We start from the raw sequence: 16,988 nt of genomic DNA on the forward strand, positions 1-16,988 counted from the left end.
TACAGCTGGACGAGTAAAACACTTCAGCGGCTTTTCATTCACAAGATATAGCAGCAGATTGCCGAGGCATGTGAAATTCCTTGTTATGCGTCGCAAAGGCCATTACAATCTTCGAGTCCAATCTTCCGGAACCAAAACAATATCCTTCAGTTCAAATTTCGTTTCCGGTTTAGTCAGCTTTTTTCTAGGGTTCTGAGTCGACACAAATCCTCTGACAAGTCTCATCAAGATGGCGTGTCAAAGTTAAATTCTCAATGAGAAAAACAGCGGACACGTTAAAAAAGGCACGTCCATGGAAAAACGGATTCGTTGTCCAAGGGCTCTAATCTTAATCATCAATTCTGATATGTCTCAATGGCACGCGTTGACCAAAACTTCCGTGGAAATAGGGGGAGTGGTGGCGGTGGGTTACAGTGGACGGGATTTAGGGTAAGTGGGAGTGGGGTCTAAAATCTAAGAACCACCCCTTTACATCATGAACTGATGTCAACAGTTTCGGTGGATCACATACTTAGCGACTAATGAGTCGTAAGGCTCTAAGAGAACTTGATGCCGTCGGGTCTTGACCTGTTTATCTGGTTTTTGATGGCGAAAAATCATATGATCAGACTATTACGAAAAATCGCATAAAAAGAAGCATCTTCTGGTACCCAAACGATATCATTGTTCGAATTTGGATAATGGTTTTGTTTGCTTTATTCAAAATTCAAAGCTGGGGCGAACCTTCTGACAGATCTCCTTCAGATATCTCCTCAAAGTCAGATTCTCGATGAGATGGAAAGCAGACATGTTGGCAAAAGCTCGTCCAAAGAGAAACGGATTCAGTGTAAAGGGCTCTTTTTTCATGATCACTTCTGACATGTGTCAATGGTCTCGCGTTGACCAAACCTTCCATTTTGTGGGTTAAAAATTTGTCCCATAAAAATTTTGTCCTCGCTTCCTTGTTATTAACAGCCTTCATTATATAGGATTCCTTTATTGACCTCGAAAGGGGTTTTCAATTGAACCAGCTGAAGAGCCGCTTCAGATACTCAAAACCTTCTTGTTTGGGTGACTATCGATGACAAAACAAGCCAAGTCAATTTGTCGGATCCCAGGTTCCGAAGAACACCTGTTTGACTATCTGTACGAACCTTTCCCTCGATTTGGGTTTCTAAAACTTTTTTCAATATGCTTTGTTTTTCTTACGTGCCTTTGGCATTTGGTTCCTTAATTCCCGGAAATTTGGTTGGATTATCATTCACAGCTTCCATTTTGTGACAATTGAAACATTTTTAACCGGAAAATATAAAAAATAATCGATGCCGATAACAAGTCCATTAAACTTGCGGGTTTAAATCTAGCCTCCGTTACTAGGACCAAGATAACTTCTTAATATTTAATTATCAATTATCACCACCAAAAACTGACATAAATTGAAACCGAAAATATTAGACAGTTTTCAAACACTGTAGATTTCAACTATTGCAATGCGACGCATCAAAGTAAATGGTGCCGCTCAACCGTAAACGACTATTTGCTCTCCAACAATTTGCGCAGTGCTAACCTACCTAACAAGAGCCGAACCGTAATTTTATGCCGTCGGGTTGCATGTTGAATATAGCTGAAAACTGGACTTTCCGACGTAGAATATAGATATAAACAGATAAAGATCGGAATTGACGGATCCAACCTCTAAAACCTCCTCCATTTTTTGGGTTAAAATTAATGTCCCATAATTATGTTGATCTCGCTTCATTGTTATTAACAGCCTTCATTATATAGGATTCCTTTATTGGCCATGAAAGGGGTTTCGAGTAATCTCAATTGAACCAGCCGAAGAGTGGCTTAACATGATCAGAACCGCTCTTTTGAGCTTTGCAGTGTGAAAATGTAAACCATAAGTATCTTCAGACGAAAACACGAAAAAACTAAGAGTTCCTCAGTATAGCTTTGCTTAACGTAAAGCTCCGCAGCTAAATTAAAAAAATATAAAAGCATTTAAGGTTGAGACTCACCTAGAGATAATTGCACGTCTGATGTTTCTAATGTAGCTGCATTTCTATGCTGCGCAATTTGGCAAGAAGCAGTGATCGTCTTCTCGATGAAGTCATCTGCAATCTGGAGCATACAAACGAAGCGTCATTGTACATCACAACCCTTGATCGTAGGTTAATCTAAGCTAATTAAAAAATCTTTCAATCTGGGCTTCCAATTGGTCAGAACGACACTAGAGCGTCGATGATGGTCTGAAATGACTTTAAAGTCGAATAATGTACTCTCATTTCACCATGAGGATATTTATAGTTGAAGTTCACCCACTTGTACTGCTCAAAATGATAAATGCATCTTTCCACCATTTTTCACATTTAACTCTCGAGGTACTGAGTTAATGCAGGTGGAACCTTTATGTTCCGGCCCACTACGATCAGGGTGGCAAAAATAGAAAGTTTCATCAAATATGGCTGACAGATTGTCGGACACCTAGCTGGGTTGAGCTTTAAAATAGAGTTTTTATATAAGTGAGTGCGGTAGTAATACATGAGAAAAGTAATAATACATGAAAAGTAATAATACATGAAAGATCAGAAAAAGATATCACACGATTGACCTAATCCCAAGAGTGGCAAATGAGCTCAAGTGAACCAATTTAGAAGCTCTAAGAGAGTGGCAAATGAGCTTAGGGACTCAACTTTAGGAGCTGAGTGGGAAAAGTGTCAGCTCAGACTTATTTGCGGTGATCGAAGTTCGTAAGAAAAATCGTGGAAGACGACGAATTAAAAAACGGCAGGACAAGTTATGAATTACAATTCAAAGATTATTAATTTACCAAACAAAACTCAGGACTTCAAAATTACTAGGATTGGACTACGAAAACCAATTACAAAAGGCCAAAAAACTCGAAAAACAGAAAAACTAGAAGTAAACCTAAAGTTTTTGAACAACGAAAAACATTATTATATCACTCAAAAATTAGAGTAGCAAAATTTCACGACGTAAAACATGTTTTTGCCTCTATTTCCTGTGTGGACGTGACCACTACTCCAATTTGACACAAAACGCGTGAGCAGGAACTTGAAAAAACGGAGCCTCCGATAAACCACAAATTCTTTGAATCATAAGCTCCTTGAACCGTGAAAACCACGACGTCAATAACCGTTTCGCCATCGTTTCTTGGCCTTTAAATTATGAAGGATGAAAATCACTGTGATCACTTAGCAGCGTTACTTTCTACGCAACTAAAAAGCGTCGTACAGAATCTTAGTTGAAGGGAACTTACTTCTAACAATAGGTTCTGAACATCTTCGTCCAACTCTTGATTCGGATCCACTTCACTGAAACAAATTAGCAAATCAAATCAACACAACCACTTTATTGTAGAAAATTTTTACCATAAATAATAGAACTAACATCAGCAATTTAGTGCCGATTTGATGCAGCATTTGTTATAATCCATAAAAGAATTTCTAAAATGATATAATCGCAACAGTTACATTGACAGCTATGCTTTTATTGGACATATATCAAAAGAACTGCAATCTTGAGGTTTAATTTTCAAAAATGTAGTTATAGCGAACACAGCCTCTCGCTAGTGTGCGTAGACACAATATTCCAACCCCGCTCATTCACACTCCAGGCTTAATTATCTAACAGTTGAAGCAGAGACAGGAAACTTTCAAAATAAAAAAAAGAAATTCAAATTTGTCAGTTAAATTTTGATAGATTGTGAAATAAGACAGGCGAGTATAGAAGTGAGGTTAAAACTCGTAAGAACATTTTAATTTCATTTCACTAGAATGCGGGAAAAATGAGCTCAGCCAAATATTTGATTGAAAACATGAAGTAAACTAAAACAATTTTTCGAGCAGGAAAAAAAACGAAAATTTGAGCACATATCAAACAGTAGTCTTTCATGTAACAGCCTCATAATTATCTAACTTGGTGACGTCCACTTAATTTCGATTAGATTTTGCATTCTAAATTTAGATTTATGAGCGCAAAAGTCAACAAAATGACTTGTAACACAATTATAGACCCTAACAATGCAATCGAAAACAAATAGGGGTCACTCAAGTTAGATAATTATGAGGTAAGTCATGAGTGAGGTAAGTCATGGAAGCTGAATGAACTTATGACACATAGTTGAGTGGTTGGTTTCCTTGACGTCCTAGCGCGTGATTAGATGGTAGTAAGAAATAACAGGGCAGAATAACTACGAAAATTATTAATATAGCGGGCAGACTGCCGGAATAGCTGCGAAATGGACTTGCAAGCCGCAAAATGCAGATAGAAAGATACAGAAATGAGCTGAAGTTAAAACGTTTTTTTGTTCAAAGGGGTGCATCATTAAAAATTTTTGGGTGCAAAAAGTTTTGACAATTTAGAGGTTTTAGCCCCAATCCCCGGCGTAAAAATCTGAATCATTAACCACTAGGTTATCAGGCCTTTATCACTGCTTATCTTAGATAATTTTATGGGCGCAAAATTCGACAGTAGAGTCTTTCCAATCCGTGATTCTGGATGATCTTACCAACTCAGTTATACTAGCTTTGCAACTGCACCGACAATCACCTTCATAGTAACAACAGACTTCATTTCGGAATGAGAGCAATTGAGATCAAAAAATCACAAAGTCTAGCGTACAAAAGTCACTAGGGAGAGAAAGAACGCTCTATAACAGAAGCGCAAAAATGGCCAAGAAAAAATTCTGCATAAAAAATGCTTACAATTGTTCAAAAAAAATGTTTACGATGTTTACAATTGCTTTATTTTTCGCTCGAAAGCAACTAATAAAATCTAAATAAAACAAAAGTCATCAAACACTCTGAAACAAAACCCTAATCATCTATTCTTCTTAAGTACATGAGTGCTCATTGACAGGAAAGACAAATCCTTTAACACTCACATTTAATTCAAAATTAAAAGGGAGAAACTAACAATTAATCGTTAAACTATTCAAAATGCTATATTTCTTTACAAACAGATTTTGTGACTAAGAAGAACATACTTGACCAAGTCCTGTATTCTACTTCTGTCCAGCAACTCAGCATGTTTTAATTTCGGATTTGGAGCAGCAGTACTTTCTAAAGTTGAAAATCTGGGCTTCGGAGCACCTCCTAGGGCAGTTCTATTCAACCCGATTTCCAGATTAGCTGCACTTGCCAGTCTGGCCGGATTAGGAGCCACAGGTCTGGGCAAAGGATTCGAGGGACCGGTGTTCACGATGTGCACATTCTGTTGTTGGAGAGCGGGTGCCTGTTGATTAGCAGCAGGTTGGAATGCATGTGATGGTCTGGGGGCCGGAGCTATGGGCCGAACTCCAAACTGCGCTGCATTTGGCTGAAAATATAGAATAATGCAAGTGAAGATATGTCAGATTTCGGGGGTGAATGATGAGATTAAAAAGCCATTGATGAGATTAGAGCTCAATCAAACAGGTCATAAAGTATAATTTATCCGCTGTGACAAGGAAATTAAACATCAATTCCTTTATGTGTGCTTCATGACACAAAAAGCATCAATTTAATCCAAAAACTTGTTAAAATAAGTCAGGTGATGGACTGGATTCCTGGCATAAGAAACCCATCAAAGTTTGTAATCTAGTAACAGATCAAAGATAATTTAGTAGACTGAAGAGGATACTTACAGATGCTATTGTGTGGGGTCTTATGACTACTCTTTGTAACTGTCCACCTGCCGTTCGTGGTCCTTGTAACAGCGTAACTGGTTGTCCGCCAGGTCCACTCAATCGGGCAGGGGTTACTCCTCCAGAACCACTGACAGTTCCCGGAGCACTGATTATTTGCACCGTCTGAGGGGCTCCACTCTTAAAAGCTGGCAAATTGAGAAATACATTTAAAATAATGAAGGTTATCATTTATGCTCCAAAAAGGAATAATTATGCCTATAGTAATTCTGTTTCAATTTATCAGCTAATTTACGAAATCAAAAGTAGTATGAACTATTTTGATCAAATATACTTTGGCATTCTATATTTACAAGTGACGTCTTGATAGTGCGTCGGCACTATTCTTGTTTTGTTACCGAATTAAGTAACAACAGAACACCCAAATGTTGTCTACAAAAGACTGCTGCGGCACATTAAAGAAGTCTTTGGTGAAGTTCGGCTGCTGCTGCTTCTGCCAAAAGTGCCTCACTTGACATCGGAATGCAAACTCTTTGATGCTGAAAGCATTACAGCCCTCTCAAGCAATACCTGTGCTTCGAGTGTAATAGCAAACGATAAAGCATCAGAACTAAAACTGTGCCTAGGAAGCCCAATCAACTGTGCATCAGCTTGCAAAACAACAGGAAAAGCTTCTTGGACACACCACCGTGTAAAAGCTGCCATCGAAATATCAAACAGACTAGAAAACGTGGAAAACCCACATCTTTCATGGCGGCATTTGGACCAGTTAGGAAAGAAAAGTGCGAAGGGAAGCTATGAAAATGCAAACAAACGCGTAGAGCATTCCAATAAAGGGTATACCTTAGTCCATGACAAAAACTTGACGAAAGGATACATCAAAAGCAACATCGGAGCAGTGGAAGACAACCTGGAATTTCAGGGAATTCCGGAAACCAAGCGAAAAAAGTTGACCAGACTGTTCCGATACGACGAATCTAAGCCACTCAGGGCCATTGTAATTGAAATGGGATCCCTGGTAAATTAAAAGCTCTTAAAGTCGGCGCCAAAAACAAACATGACTGATCTGAAAATCCAATTATCATCAGCCCAACACTGAAATAAACTGACTCAAGAGAAGAGCGTTAAAAATTCAAATTGCATCGACATTTCCTTACTGCAGTTGGCTCGCCAAAAAACTTTGATATAAAAACCTCTATCAGCAATTTAAAAAAGATGAATAATGAGAACAAGCAGAAGAGAGCTAATACTGCTATAGCAGCAAGCAACGATAGCAGAGAGTAAGAACGGCCATTGAAATTACTACTTGTTAAGATTGGTGACAAGCGTTGAAACAGAACTACAGACACGACGCAATGAATATAGCAATATTCAATATTTGAAGCATCTTCGACCTCAACGGACGAGAGAATTTTCAAATTACAATCAAGTAAGTTGCCGCAATGTCATATCCTTACCGACAATCGGTCGATACGATCTATAAAAACAAGACCAAGAAAGTGCAGCAATTAGCAAGCTTAGCCACGGAGGAGTTTTGATAGCAATTGAAAGCGACATCCAACACGAACGACCGCAGATCAACGCTCCTGCAGGAGAATTCGATGTCCTGAAGAATAAAAGCAACAACGATAACTCCATTTCTTGCTGTCTATACAATCCTCCAAAAGACAGTAAATTTATGACTGTTGCTGAACTGATTTTGAAAAGCTAGAGTCGAAATCGAACAAAGAGAAAGCATCACACAAAATTACCTTTATTGTCATCACCAGTGACCTCAACCTACATCAGACAAATTAGGGATACATTTCATCCTTGTGTCCCTGAAAAAACAATGTTTTGGAAATCCTGTTGGAAAATGGTTTCCGAGCACTTCCCACCGAGTGAAAGAAACAAATGGTGGTTCCTCACTGACCTTCAGCAATACGTAATGACAAGTAATGAAGACTGAGATGAGATCCAGTTTTTGTTTCAGTATTAAAAAGTGCTCGGAACATATTGCACAGACATCAAAATTACAATAAATTTGGAAGCAATAGTTTAAAGAACTTTTATCTGTTCTGGTACAGCAACGTGACTTTTTGGTTCAACCAGGAGTATGAACGCTTCTGGTAGAAAATAATCAAAACTCACATCCCGATACTAACCAAACATCATGCAGTCCTACGGCCGAGGACATCGATGGTTATTTGACAAATAATTAAGAAATAAATAGGCCGAAGGAACATGAATATTATTTTCAGACACTGAACAAAAATAAACGGGACCAAGACCTTCACATTCAATCAGATGTTTTCCAAAACAGATGTCTCAGTGTAATTCAGAAACCGAAGCAAGCGAAGGAAGCCAGTCCTCAATGCCAGTGACCACGCGATACAAAGGTGTTGTAAGGGCAAACGAGACCAAGCCAACGCTTTTTCACGACTGTATTTAATGAATAGGGTCAAATAACTGTCCCAACAAAACTTCAATATCAATAGAAAAAAAGCAGAACTTCAAGCATAACAGAAATAGATCTTTCCCTGAGCTTTCAAATTTTGATGTGACCCCAATAAACAAGGATGGTGACAAAATGGAAACTGAGATCTAGATTAACCACCTTACTCCGCAATATATCTAAATGTTTTAAAAAGGTATCCTCAAGTCTCTCCAGAGTCGTCTAGAAAATCAAATGAACTTAAAACAGTTGCGCTCTCGCAAAGCTAGATCTGCAACTTCGCAATTGATAACTTTTTTCGATTTCCTATAAAGCATATTGCACGATCTATTATCAAGTGAACTAGGCGTACTGTACTTAGACAAAGCGTTCAACAAAGTATCACACGACCAACCGCTCAAAAATCTGGAAGAATTGGGTCTAGGAGGCAACTCACAGAAACTGCTTTCGTCTTATCTCCTGGGACCGAAAATAGTTAGTCTCTATCTCTGAACAGAACTCTGACGTCATTACTGTCACAACCGCTGCTCCACAAGGATCCATTCTACGCCAACTGATGTTTTTGTTAACGACCTTCCAGAAGATTGAAGAAATCCAACAAGGTTGGCTTTTGCATCTAACTTTAAGATCATGGCATGCTCGAAACGTGAAACTCTGCGAATGCTATTCAACTCTGGTGTGAATAAATGCTTCTGAATGTTGGGAAATGCAATCTGCAAATTCTAAGGGCAATGCGCAGACCAACCCAGAAAGACCTTGGCTTGATTATTGCAAGCAGCTTGACCTGGATAATTGCCCCCCTCCCCAAAATCCACATCAGCGCTTTTCCAGATAAAGAACATAACCGACTAAACGTCGGAAGAATTGCTCTCAAACGACTAGTGGGAGCTCTAATGAATTGCAGCCTGCTTCAGTCGGGGTGGGGGAGGAGGGAGGGAGGGGGAGCCTATATGGGTCTAAGAAGTTCAATAGTGGGCTTCAAATAACCACATTAGAGATTAACAAATACCACTATTAAGATTTAAGTAAAACATAACCGACAAAACGCCGGAAGAATTGCTCTCGAACGACTAGTGGGAGCTCTAATCAATTGCAGCCTGCTTCAGTCGTGGGGGGGGCTAAATGGGACTAAGAAAATCAATAGTGACTACTTTCTCCATTTGACTACTTTCTTTTGAAATCTTTCACTTGACTTCTTTTGAAATCTTTCAGGCTGTTGTAGCTCACCTCGGTTCGGATTTGTGCATGCAGAGCCATATAAGAGTACTGGCAAAATTAGTGACTTGTAGAGTCCGAGCTCGATCTCTTGTCTTACTTGAAGAGCTATGTTTCGTCGAAGTAGGTAGAGTACTTTGTTCGCTTTTTTCAGTCGTTCTTCGATATGTGTCTTCCACGTCAGGTCATGGGAAACATAGATGCCGTAATCTTTGATGACTTTGGATGACTCTAGTTTAGTGCCCATAAGCTCGTAATTTTGTGTTTGACCTCTTATGCTCAGCTTTGCACATTTGTCCATGGCTAATTTCATTTTATTTTCGTTTACCCACTGTTCAATACCATTGAGATTGTTTTGAACTTGCCAAAACGTTTTCTTCACTGCAAGAATTTTTAGGTCATCCGCGAAGATAAATGGGTCAGAGAAAACTAACACATCAGGTAGGTCATATTGCACGATCTATTATCAAGTGAACTAGGCGTACTGTACTTAGACAAAGCGTTCAACAAAGTATCACACAACCAACCGCTCAAAAATCTGGAAGAATTGGGTCTAGGAGGCAACTCACAGAATTTGCTTTCGTCTTATCTCCTGGGACCGAAAATAGTTAGTCTCTATCTCTGAACAGAACTCTGACGTCATTACTGTCACAACCGCTGCTCCACAAGGATCCATTCTACGCCAAATGATGTTTTTGTTAACGACCTTCCAGACGATTGAAGAAATCCAACAAGGTTGGCTTTTGCATCTAACTTTAAGATCATGGCATGCTCGAAACGTGAAACTCTGCGAATGCTATTCAACTCTGGTGTGAATAAATGCTTCTGAATGTTGGGAAATGCAATCTGCAAATTCTAAGGGCAATGCGCAGACCAACCCAGAAAGACCTTGGCTTGATTATTGCAAGCAGCTTGACCTGGAAAACTGTCCCCCCTCCCCGAAATCTACATCAGCGCTTTTCCAGATAAAGAACATAACCGACTAAACGTCGGAAGAATTGCTCTCAAACGACTAGTGGGAGCTCTAATGAATTTCAGCCTGCTTCAGTCGTGGGGGGGGGGGCTAAATGGGACTAAGAAAATCAATAGTGGGCTTCAAATAACCGCATTAGAGGTTAACATATACCACTATTAAGATTTAAAGTAAAAAAAATGGAACCAGTTTCGGCGCAATTTTCATGACTTTTAGTATTAAATTGCCGCCAATTGAATTCAGCTGCTTGAAATTGTGATTGAGAGAGAATTTTAGATCACGCGAAACGCAAAAAGTCAAGGGCGTAAAAGTCACTCGAAAAATTAAAATTGTCAAGCGAAAATTTTGCATAAGAAGAAGACACACGTTTACAATAATTGCTATGAACTTCGTTCAAGAGCAATTTAAAATGGCACCAGTTTCGGCGCACTTTTCATTTGACTTTTAGTATTAAATTGCCGCCAATTGAGTTCAGCGTCTTGAAATTGTGATTCAAAGAGAGAATTTTAGATCACGCGGAAAAGAACTTAATACCTTCCAGGCGATAACTGTTATCCCTTCTTTGAGGGCGAAAAGTCGAAAGGATCAGACGAAAAATCAGTCAAGCAAAAAATCGCATAAAAAGACCGCAATAAAAATATGGCACATGCATCTGAGGGGTACACTTGGCTGGGCAGCACAAAAGATCCCATAATCGTTTAAAAACGAAAAATTAAATTGCAATACAAGGGTTAGCTTAAGCGCCTGGTGTTGCAAATTGTTGTTGTTGTTGTTGTTGGGGATTTACAGTTTTCACTGAGGGGATTTTCGTCCCAGTCGTCGTCTTAGAAAATTGTCCTATTATTTCTGCAGTTCTGACAGTCACAGCATAGATGCCAGCTACAGATGTTATTTTCGTCGAATCGCTCGTTTACAAACTTCCACATGAAATTTAAAACTCGATTTTTAAGACCTTTTTTCGTATTAAATTCAATGTAATTTTCTATTCGATTTGCTAGCCTGCATGTACGGAAAAAGAAATCATTTCTAGCCTTTTCAGTTCTGGTTTTCGGGAGCTTGAATAATTCATTTGTTCTCCCTTTTTCTGAATTTTGTTTCAGCATTGGTAAAAAGCTATCGTCTTCTGTCAATTTCGATAAAAGTAGAATGTCATTTAGTTGCATGAACATTGGTAGTGGTAGTATGTTAAGAAGTCTCAGTTGATTTGGATACGGCATGACTTTTTGTCCAAGGATCCATTTGACTACTTTCTTTTGAAATCTTTCAAGCTGTTGTAGCTCACCTCGGTTCGGATTTGTGCATGCAGAGCCATATAAGAGTACTGGCAAAATTAGTGACTTGTAGAGTCCGAGCTCGATCTCTTGTCTTACTTGAAGAGCTATGTTTCGTCGAAGTAGGTAGAGTACTTTGTTCGCTTTTTTCAGTCGTTCTTCGATATGTGTCTTCCACGTCAGGTCATGGGAAACATAGATGCCGTGATCTTTGATGACTTTGGATGACTCTAATTTAGTGCCCATAAGCTCGTAATTTTGTGTTTGACCTCTTATGCTCAGCTTTGCACATTTGTCCAAGGCTAATTTCATTTTATTTTCGTTTACCCACTGTTCAATACCATTGGTTGTTTTGAACTTGCCAAAACGTTTTCTTCACTGCAAGAATTTTTAGGTCATCCGCGAAGATAAATGGGTCAGAGAAAACTAACACATCAGGTAGGTCATTGATGAATATGCAAAACAGGAGTGGTCCGAGAAGAGAACCTTGGGGTACCCCACTTGTTACATCTAAAGTTTCCGATCTTGTGTTGTCTACCCGAACGAATTGTTTCCTATTGTCTAATTAGTCAACGATAATTTCTAATAGGCAACCTCCCACTCCAATATTTGCAACTTTTTGTACAAGCTCAAAATGCGGCACTTTGTCGAAAGCTTTGGAGAAATCTGTGTAGAATGCTACAATTTCGTTGCTTGATTCGTTATCGAGTGCGTCGTGAATTGATTTCAAGAAGGATAGCGTATTTGTATTAACTGAGCGTTTTTTAACAAATTCATGTTGGTGTTCTGTTAGGAATTTTTCGAAGTGAGCGTATAAAGCTGAACAAATGCATTTCTCAAAAACTTTACTGTCAATGTCTAAAAGAGAGCCTGTCGGTAACTTTCTACTTTCCGTCTGTCATCTTTTTTGTAGATTGGTGTCACAGCTGCAATTTTCCAGGAGTTTGGGATTTTTCTCAGTCGTTTTATCTGCTTGAAAAGTACATTTAAATTCTTACTTGTTTCGCGTGCTGTACGTTGGAAAAAATGCAGGCGGTATGCCATTTGGGCCTCGCGACATTGTGGCATCTAGCGAAAGAAGTATTTCGTAGATTGCTTTCTTTGAGATTTCGAAGTTTGTAATTTCAGGATTTCTCAATTTTACATCTTGTATACTGAAAGGAATTTTGGGTGAGAACACTGAGTGAAAGAACTCGTTCATCATGTTGACTTGCTCTTGCATTTTTGTGCTCTGTTGATTTTCTTTGATTAGTAATTTTGGAAGGCTGGGTGATTTTTTCAGGCTTTTCAAGTGTTTGAAGATTGTACCGGTATTTCCTGCACGCATGATTTTCTCCTGATATTCAATCCTGTCCAGTTCCGATGATTCTATCAATTGGTTTTCAAGTTTATGAACTTCTTGTTTTCGATAACTTGTGGGTTTTTCGGATAAGAGTCGGTTTTGGGTTTGTAGTCTCTTCATGTTGTAAGAAGTGAAACTTGATATCCAGGGAGGTATACTTTGTCGGTGTCTAGTTCTTTTGGGGACGTGGACCTCGAATATTTGATCCATGTACTGGTAAAATTCTTCGCATATGTTGTTTATGTTAGTGAAGCAAACTGGTTTGAAGGGTTCAGTACTTAAAATATTATTTATGCTTTCGTAGTCAGCGTTTCCGAAACTTCTAAAATTTCCAAGAGTTTCTTTGGCGTATTGGCGTGGACATTCTAGTGTTAACTGGATTGATTTATGATTGAGGAAAATTTCTCGTCGAGATGTGCCACCAAATTACAATTTTTGTAAAATGCTACATCTAGAGTGTTCTGCCCACAGGTGGGGAAGTTTATCATTTGTCTGTATAGGGATTCCTCAAACAATTCAATGACTTCGTTTTCTTCTTCATTTGTACTTGCTAGAGTTTTCCAGTTAACATCAGGACAGTTTATATCCCCACATAAAATGGTCATTCTTGATTTAGGAATGATTTTAAGGAGTTTTTTGGAAATCGTTAACCTCGTAACGGTACGGGCTAGTTCTTGGGGGGTTGTAAAAGGCACAAATAAAAATTTCGTTCTCAGCTAATTGTATTTTGCAGACAAGACTAGAATCCGGTTGCTCAGAAATGACTCTTTCGGAGATGAAGGAGTTCTTTACTGCTATGAGGGCGCCTCCGTGGGTATTTTTGTCTTGATCCATTTGTCTATCTTGTCGGTAGATGCAATAGTCATTTAGAAATAGTTCAGATGATGGAATGTTATCATTGAGCCAAGTTTCACAGAGACATATAACGTTGTAGTCTGAGTTTATTACAGCATTTGCAAACTTAATTCTCCTCTCTACGTTCACAAGGCTCCTTACGTTTAGTTGCAGAATGTTAACAAGACCTAGTCAGTTTGACTTGGTTTCTACGGAGGCAATCTCCACTTTCGCACCATCGTTGAATAGTTCAAATTTCGAATTTTGAGTTTATCTCGAGGAACTCCTTCTGTCAACAGTTCTCTTCTCTTTTTCAGAATCAGGTTTTCTTTGAGGGCATCTTCTTTGCTGAGAGCTGGTAGCAAGTAAAAATTTCTCTTTGCTAATTCCTCTCGATGGTCAATACTTTTGACTAAGGCTAGCCTGGCTTCATGTTCGTTAGCGACCGTTACTAAAAGAGTTCTTGGTTTCTTCCGTTCTCTCTTGAATTCACCTAGTCGTTTGAGTTCCTTCACTTCAGGCCTAACGCCTATTTCACTCAGTATTTCATTTACTTCGTCAGTTGTGGGGACAAGATTTTCAGCTTTTGTTTTGTTATGATCTTCAGGGATCCCTTGTATTCTGAAGCTTTGTTTGATGTTGTCGACGCCTTTCTCTTTCTTAATTAACTTTCCAAGTTTCCTATCGGTCTCCTGTGTGGATTCCACGGAGACCACGGCAGCATACGTTTTATCAACTATTTCACAAGTTATTTTGATGGCGGTTTCTATCTTTTTGTCTACAAGCTGAGTCAATCTCTTTTCCATGTTTTTGAGTTGATTGCTAAAGTCCAAATTTTCTATCTTCTCGGTCATGTTCGCCATTGTTCTGCATCTTATGAATTTATCTCGCTCGTTTTTGTCCACGCATTCATTGCAGAGAAGCATAATGTTGTTTCAAACATCTATTATCCCGTTGAGGGAGGCCGAGGAAAGTCCTGTGCAAATTGTCGTCATGTGTATATGACAGTTGCAGGCAACGCATGTATATGTTTTCTCTTGTGCCTGTATTGGCTTGTTACAGGTCTTACAATTTTTTCCCATTTGTTTCATAAGCTCTGATCAATTCCAATTGAACTTAATCAGCAGGAGTTTCACAAAATAATTTGATGAAGACTTAAATTTTTGATCGATTCCAACTGAACTGAATCAATAGGATTTTCACAAAAATTTTGAATAGAAATTGCGATAGGGCTTAACAAAAGCTAAACGATTTTGCTTAAATTGCCGACTGGGACTGAAAACTGGTTTTGATCAATTCCAATTGAACTCAATCAATAGGAATTTACAAAACCAACTTAGTGCTAGACTTACTCAAATTTTGGCTGCGTTTCGTTTCTTTTGCTTTTTCTTTCGTTGCTGTTGAGACGGGCTGTGTTTCTTTTTGATAATTGCTTTTAGATTGTCGCCGTGATTTCGTACAATAGTCAGGGTTTTGATTTCGAGATGTGGTGCAAGATGTAGTTGGCTGTAGCTGCGAACAAGTTCTTTGTCCTTTTGCTTTCGCCTCGAGAGAAGGTCCTTTACGATGTGTAGAACAGGTATTCCCGTTCCCTTCAGCTCTTTGTAAACGTCTGGTGCTCCTTCTCTTACGCAGTAAACTATTCCAACTACTTTATGCTTGATATTCTTGATTTCGTTCACAAGTTGTTCTGGGGTAAGTGGCTTTCTGGGGTCTTTGCGGGGGCTTGTCACAGAGTTATTGATTAGATCGTGCCAAATAATCAACTGCTCGTTTTTCGGTATCAATCGAAGTCGTTTTTGAATAATTGACTTATCTTGAGCTCCTCGGTGAAGATTGTATCCTGGCTTCGTGATCACTTGTCTGGATAATCGCTTCTTGATGTTTGTCCACCTCTCCAAAGAATGGTGAAGAGAACTTGCTCCAATAACAATTACCATTTACAAACAAGGGCCACCACGGCAGCCCTGAACAAACATTATAACCTATTTAATAAGCTATTTAATAAGTTTATCGCAACAAAATTAGGCTGGGTTCAGAGAGGGAAAAGATGCTCTAGCAGACTATTTTACTAGAGAACAGAAAAAGACCTGATGAAACCTGTAGTCTTTCCCTTTATAGCCCAGCGTGTAACCCCCATTACCGAAAATATAAATAGGGGCTATAATTTTTGAGGGCGGGGCAAACACATGAAGGACTCGCAAAAATTGAACTGCTTCACGTTGGTCACGAAGTAGACTTTTCGTTTAAAAAATTGTCCCATCAAACTTTTTTGATCGACTTTAGTTGTAAATTGAAAATTTCAGTGACACATTTATAACTTATGTTTAGGTATAATAACTCTGCTTCGTGTATTTCTTCGATAAGAATTTCCTAATTAAATTTCAGAGAAGTGTGTAACCGGACAAAACATTAACTTTTACGCATGTACTACAGTACTTATCTAATAATTAATTACTTCTTACCATGCGAATGTTTTGCGCACCCGACGGTGGAATCTGAACTCGAATGTTGCTAGCATTGTTTGGAACTTGATCGCTTCCTGAAGAGGGCTGCATAGAACTTCTAAAATCGAATATTTTTTGTATATCAAAAACTTTCATGCCGTTTGGGGTGGGTAAAAAATTTGGTGCGAACAGATTTCTGACGTTTTCTACAGCCCCCTCTCCAAATTATAGCCCACAAATAGGGATTTTGGTTCAATTATACTTATGTCATCGGACAATATTGGGATCATTTCCGTTTGTATGGGACGCCGGCGCATTGAGCTCACGCCACCGAGTCATAGTATAGAGCTACGCTAAATCGCAAAGCTATTTTTGTCTGCTGTATTCAATCACGTCAGACGAATCCTTTCTCTCGCTGCCAAATGAGGTCGTAAGTATTATCAAGTATAATCTCCGTGCACTTTATGCTGATAAGGATTTGGTTGGGGGTTTCTGAAGCACTTTACTTCTCGCGTGTAAAAGCTGAAGAAAATGTTCCAAGTCAAAAACTGGATCTTTTCCGTTTGTGCCCCCCCCCCCCCCCAGCTTAGTGGGCGCATATTATTTGCACCCCCAGACGCACGTGCAATATTTTTACATATTGATTTACTATGTAATGGCACAAGCTCTGTAACTGGGGGGCGCATAACGTACTGGGGGGCACAAACGGAAAAGATCCCAAAAACTATTTAAATTGCGCACTAGGAATATTCAGCTAAAGTTAGAGAGTTAAATGAAATTAATTTTAAAGAATAAATTTATAAGAAGATGGAAATAGCATGTACAATGCTTTCATAAACGTTTTCA

At 38.9% G+C, this 16,988-nt stretch overlaps 2 protein-coding genes across 3 annotated transcripts in view; both read right to left on the reverse strand.

Moving 5' to 3' along the window:
* The window catches only part of LOC142341765 (uncharacterized), a 110,286-nt gene extending 94,576 nt beyond the window's left edge, over positions 1–15,710 (reverse strand). Inside the window, exon 1 of one of the 2 annotated variants that reach the window (XM_075392980.1) lies at positions 15,693–15,710. The gene's annotated coding sequence lies outside the window, so the exon portion shown is untranslated. Of the gene's footprint in view, positions 1–15,680 lie in introns of both variants that reach the window. The other variant, XM_075392981.1, reaches the window with a different exon arrangement.
* The window catches only part of LOC142341766 (uncharacterized), a 553,339-nt gene that overhangs the window by 2,126 nt on the left and 534,225 nt on the right, over positions 1–16,988 (reverse strand). The window contains exons 2-6 of the mRNA XM_075392984.1: positions 16,161–16,260; positions 5,627–5,806; positions 4,988–5,319; positions 3,260–3,314; positions 1,998–2,100 (exon numbers count right to left, since the gene is read on the reverse strand). Of these exons, the coding sequence (XP_075249099.1) occupies positions 1,998–2,100; positions 3,260–3,314; positions 4,988–5,319; positions 5,627–5,806; positions 16,161–16,253 (763 nt within the window). The 5' untranslated portion in view covers positions 16,254–16,260. The remainder of the gene's footprint in view (positions 1–1,997; positions 2,101–3,259; positions 3,315–4,987; positions 5,320–5,626; positions 5,807–16,160; positions 16,261–16,988) is intronic.

The sequence above is a fragment of the Convolutriloba macropyga genome, chromosome 6, assembly GCF_964194025.1.
Source record: "Convolutriloba macropyga chromosome 6, txConMacr16.3, whole genome shotgun sequence".
Lineage (NCBI taxonomy): Eukaryota > Metazoa > Xenacoelomorpha > Acoela > Convolutidae > Convolutriloba > Convolutriloba macropyga.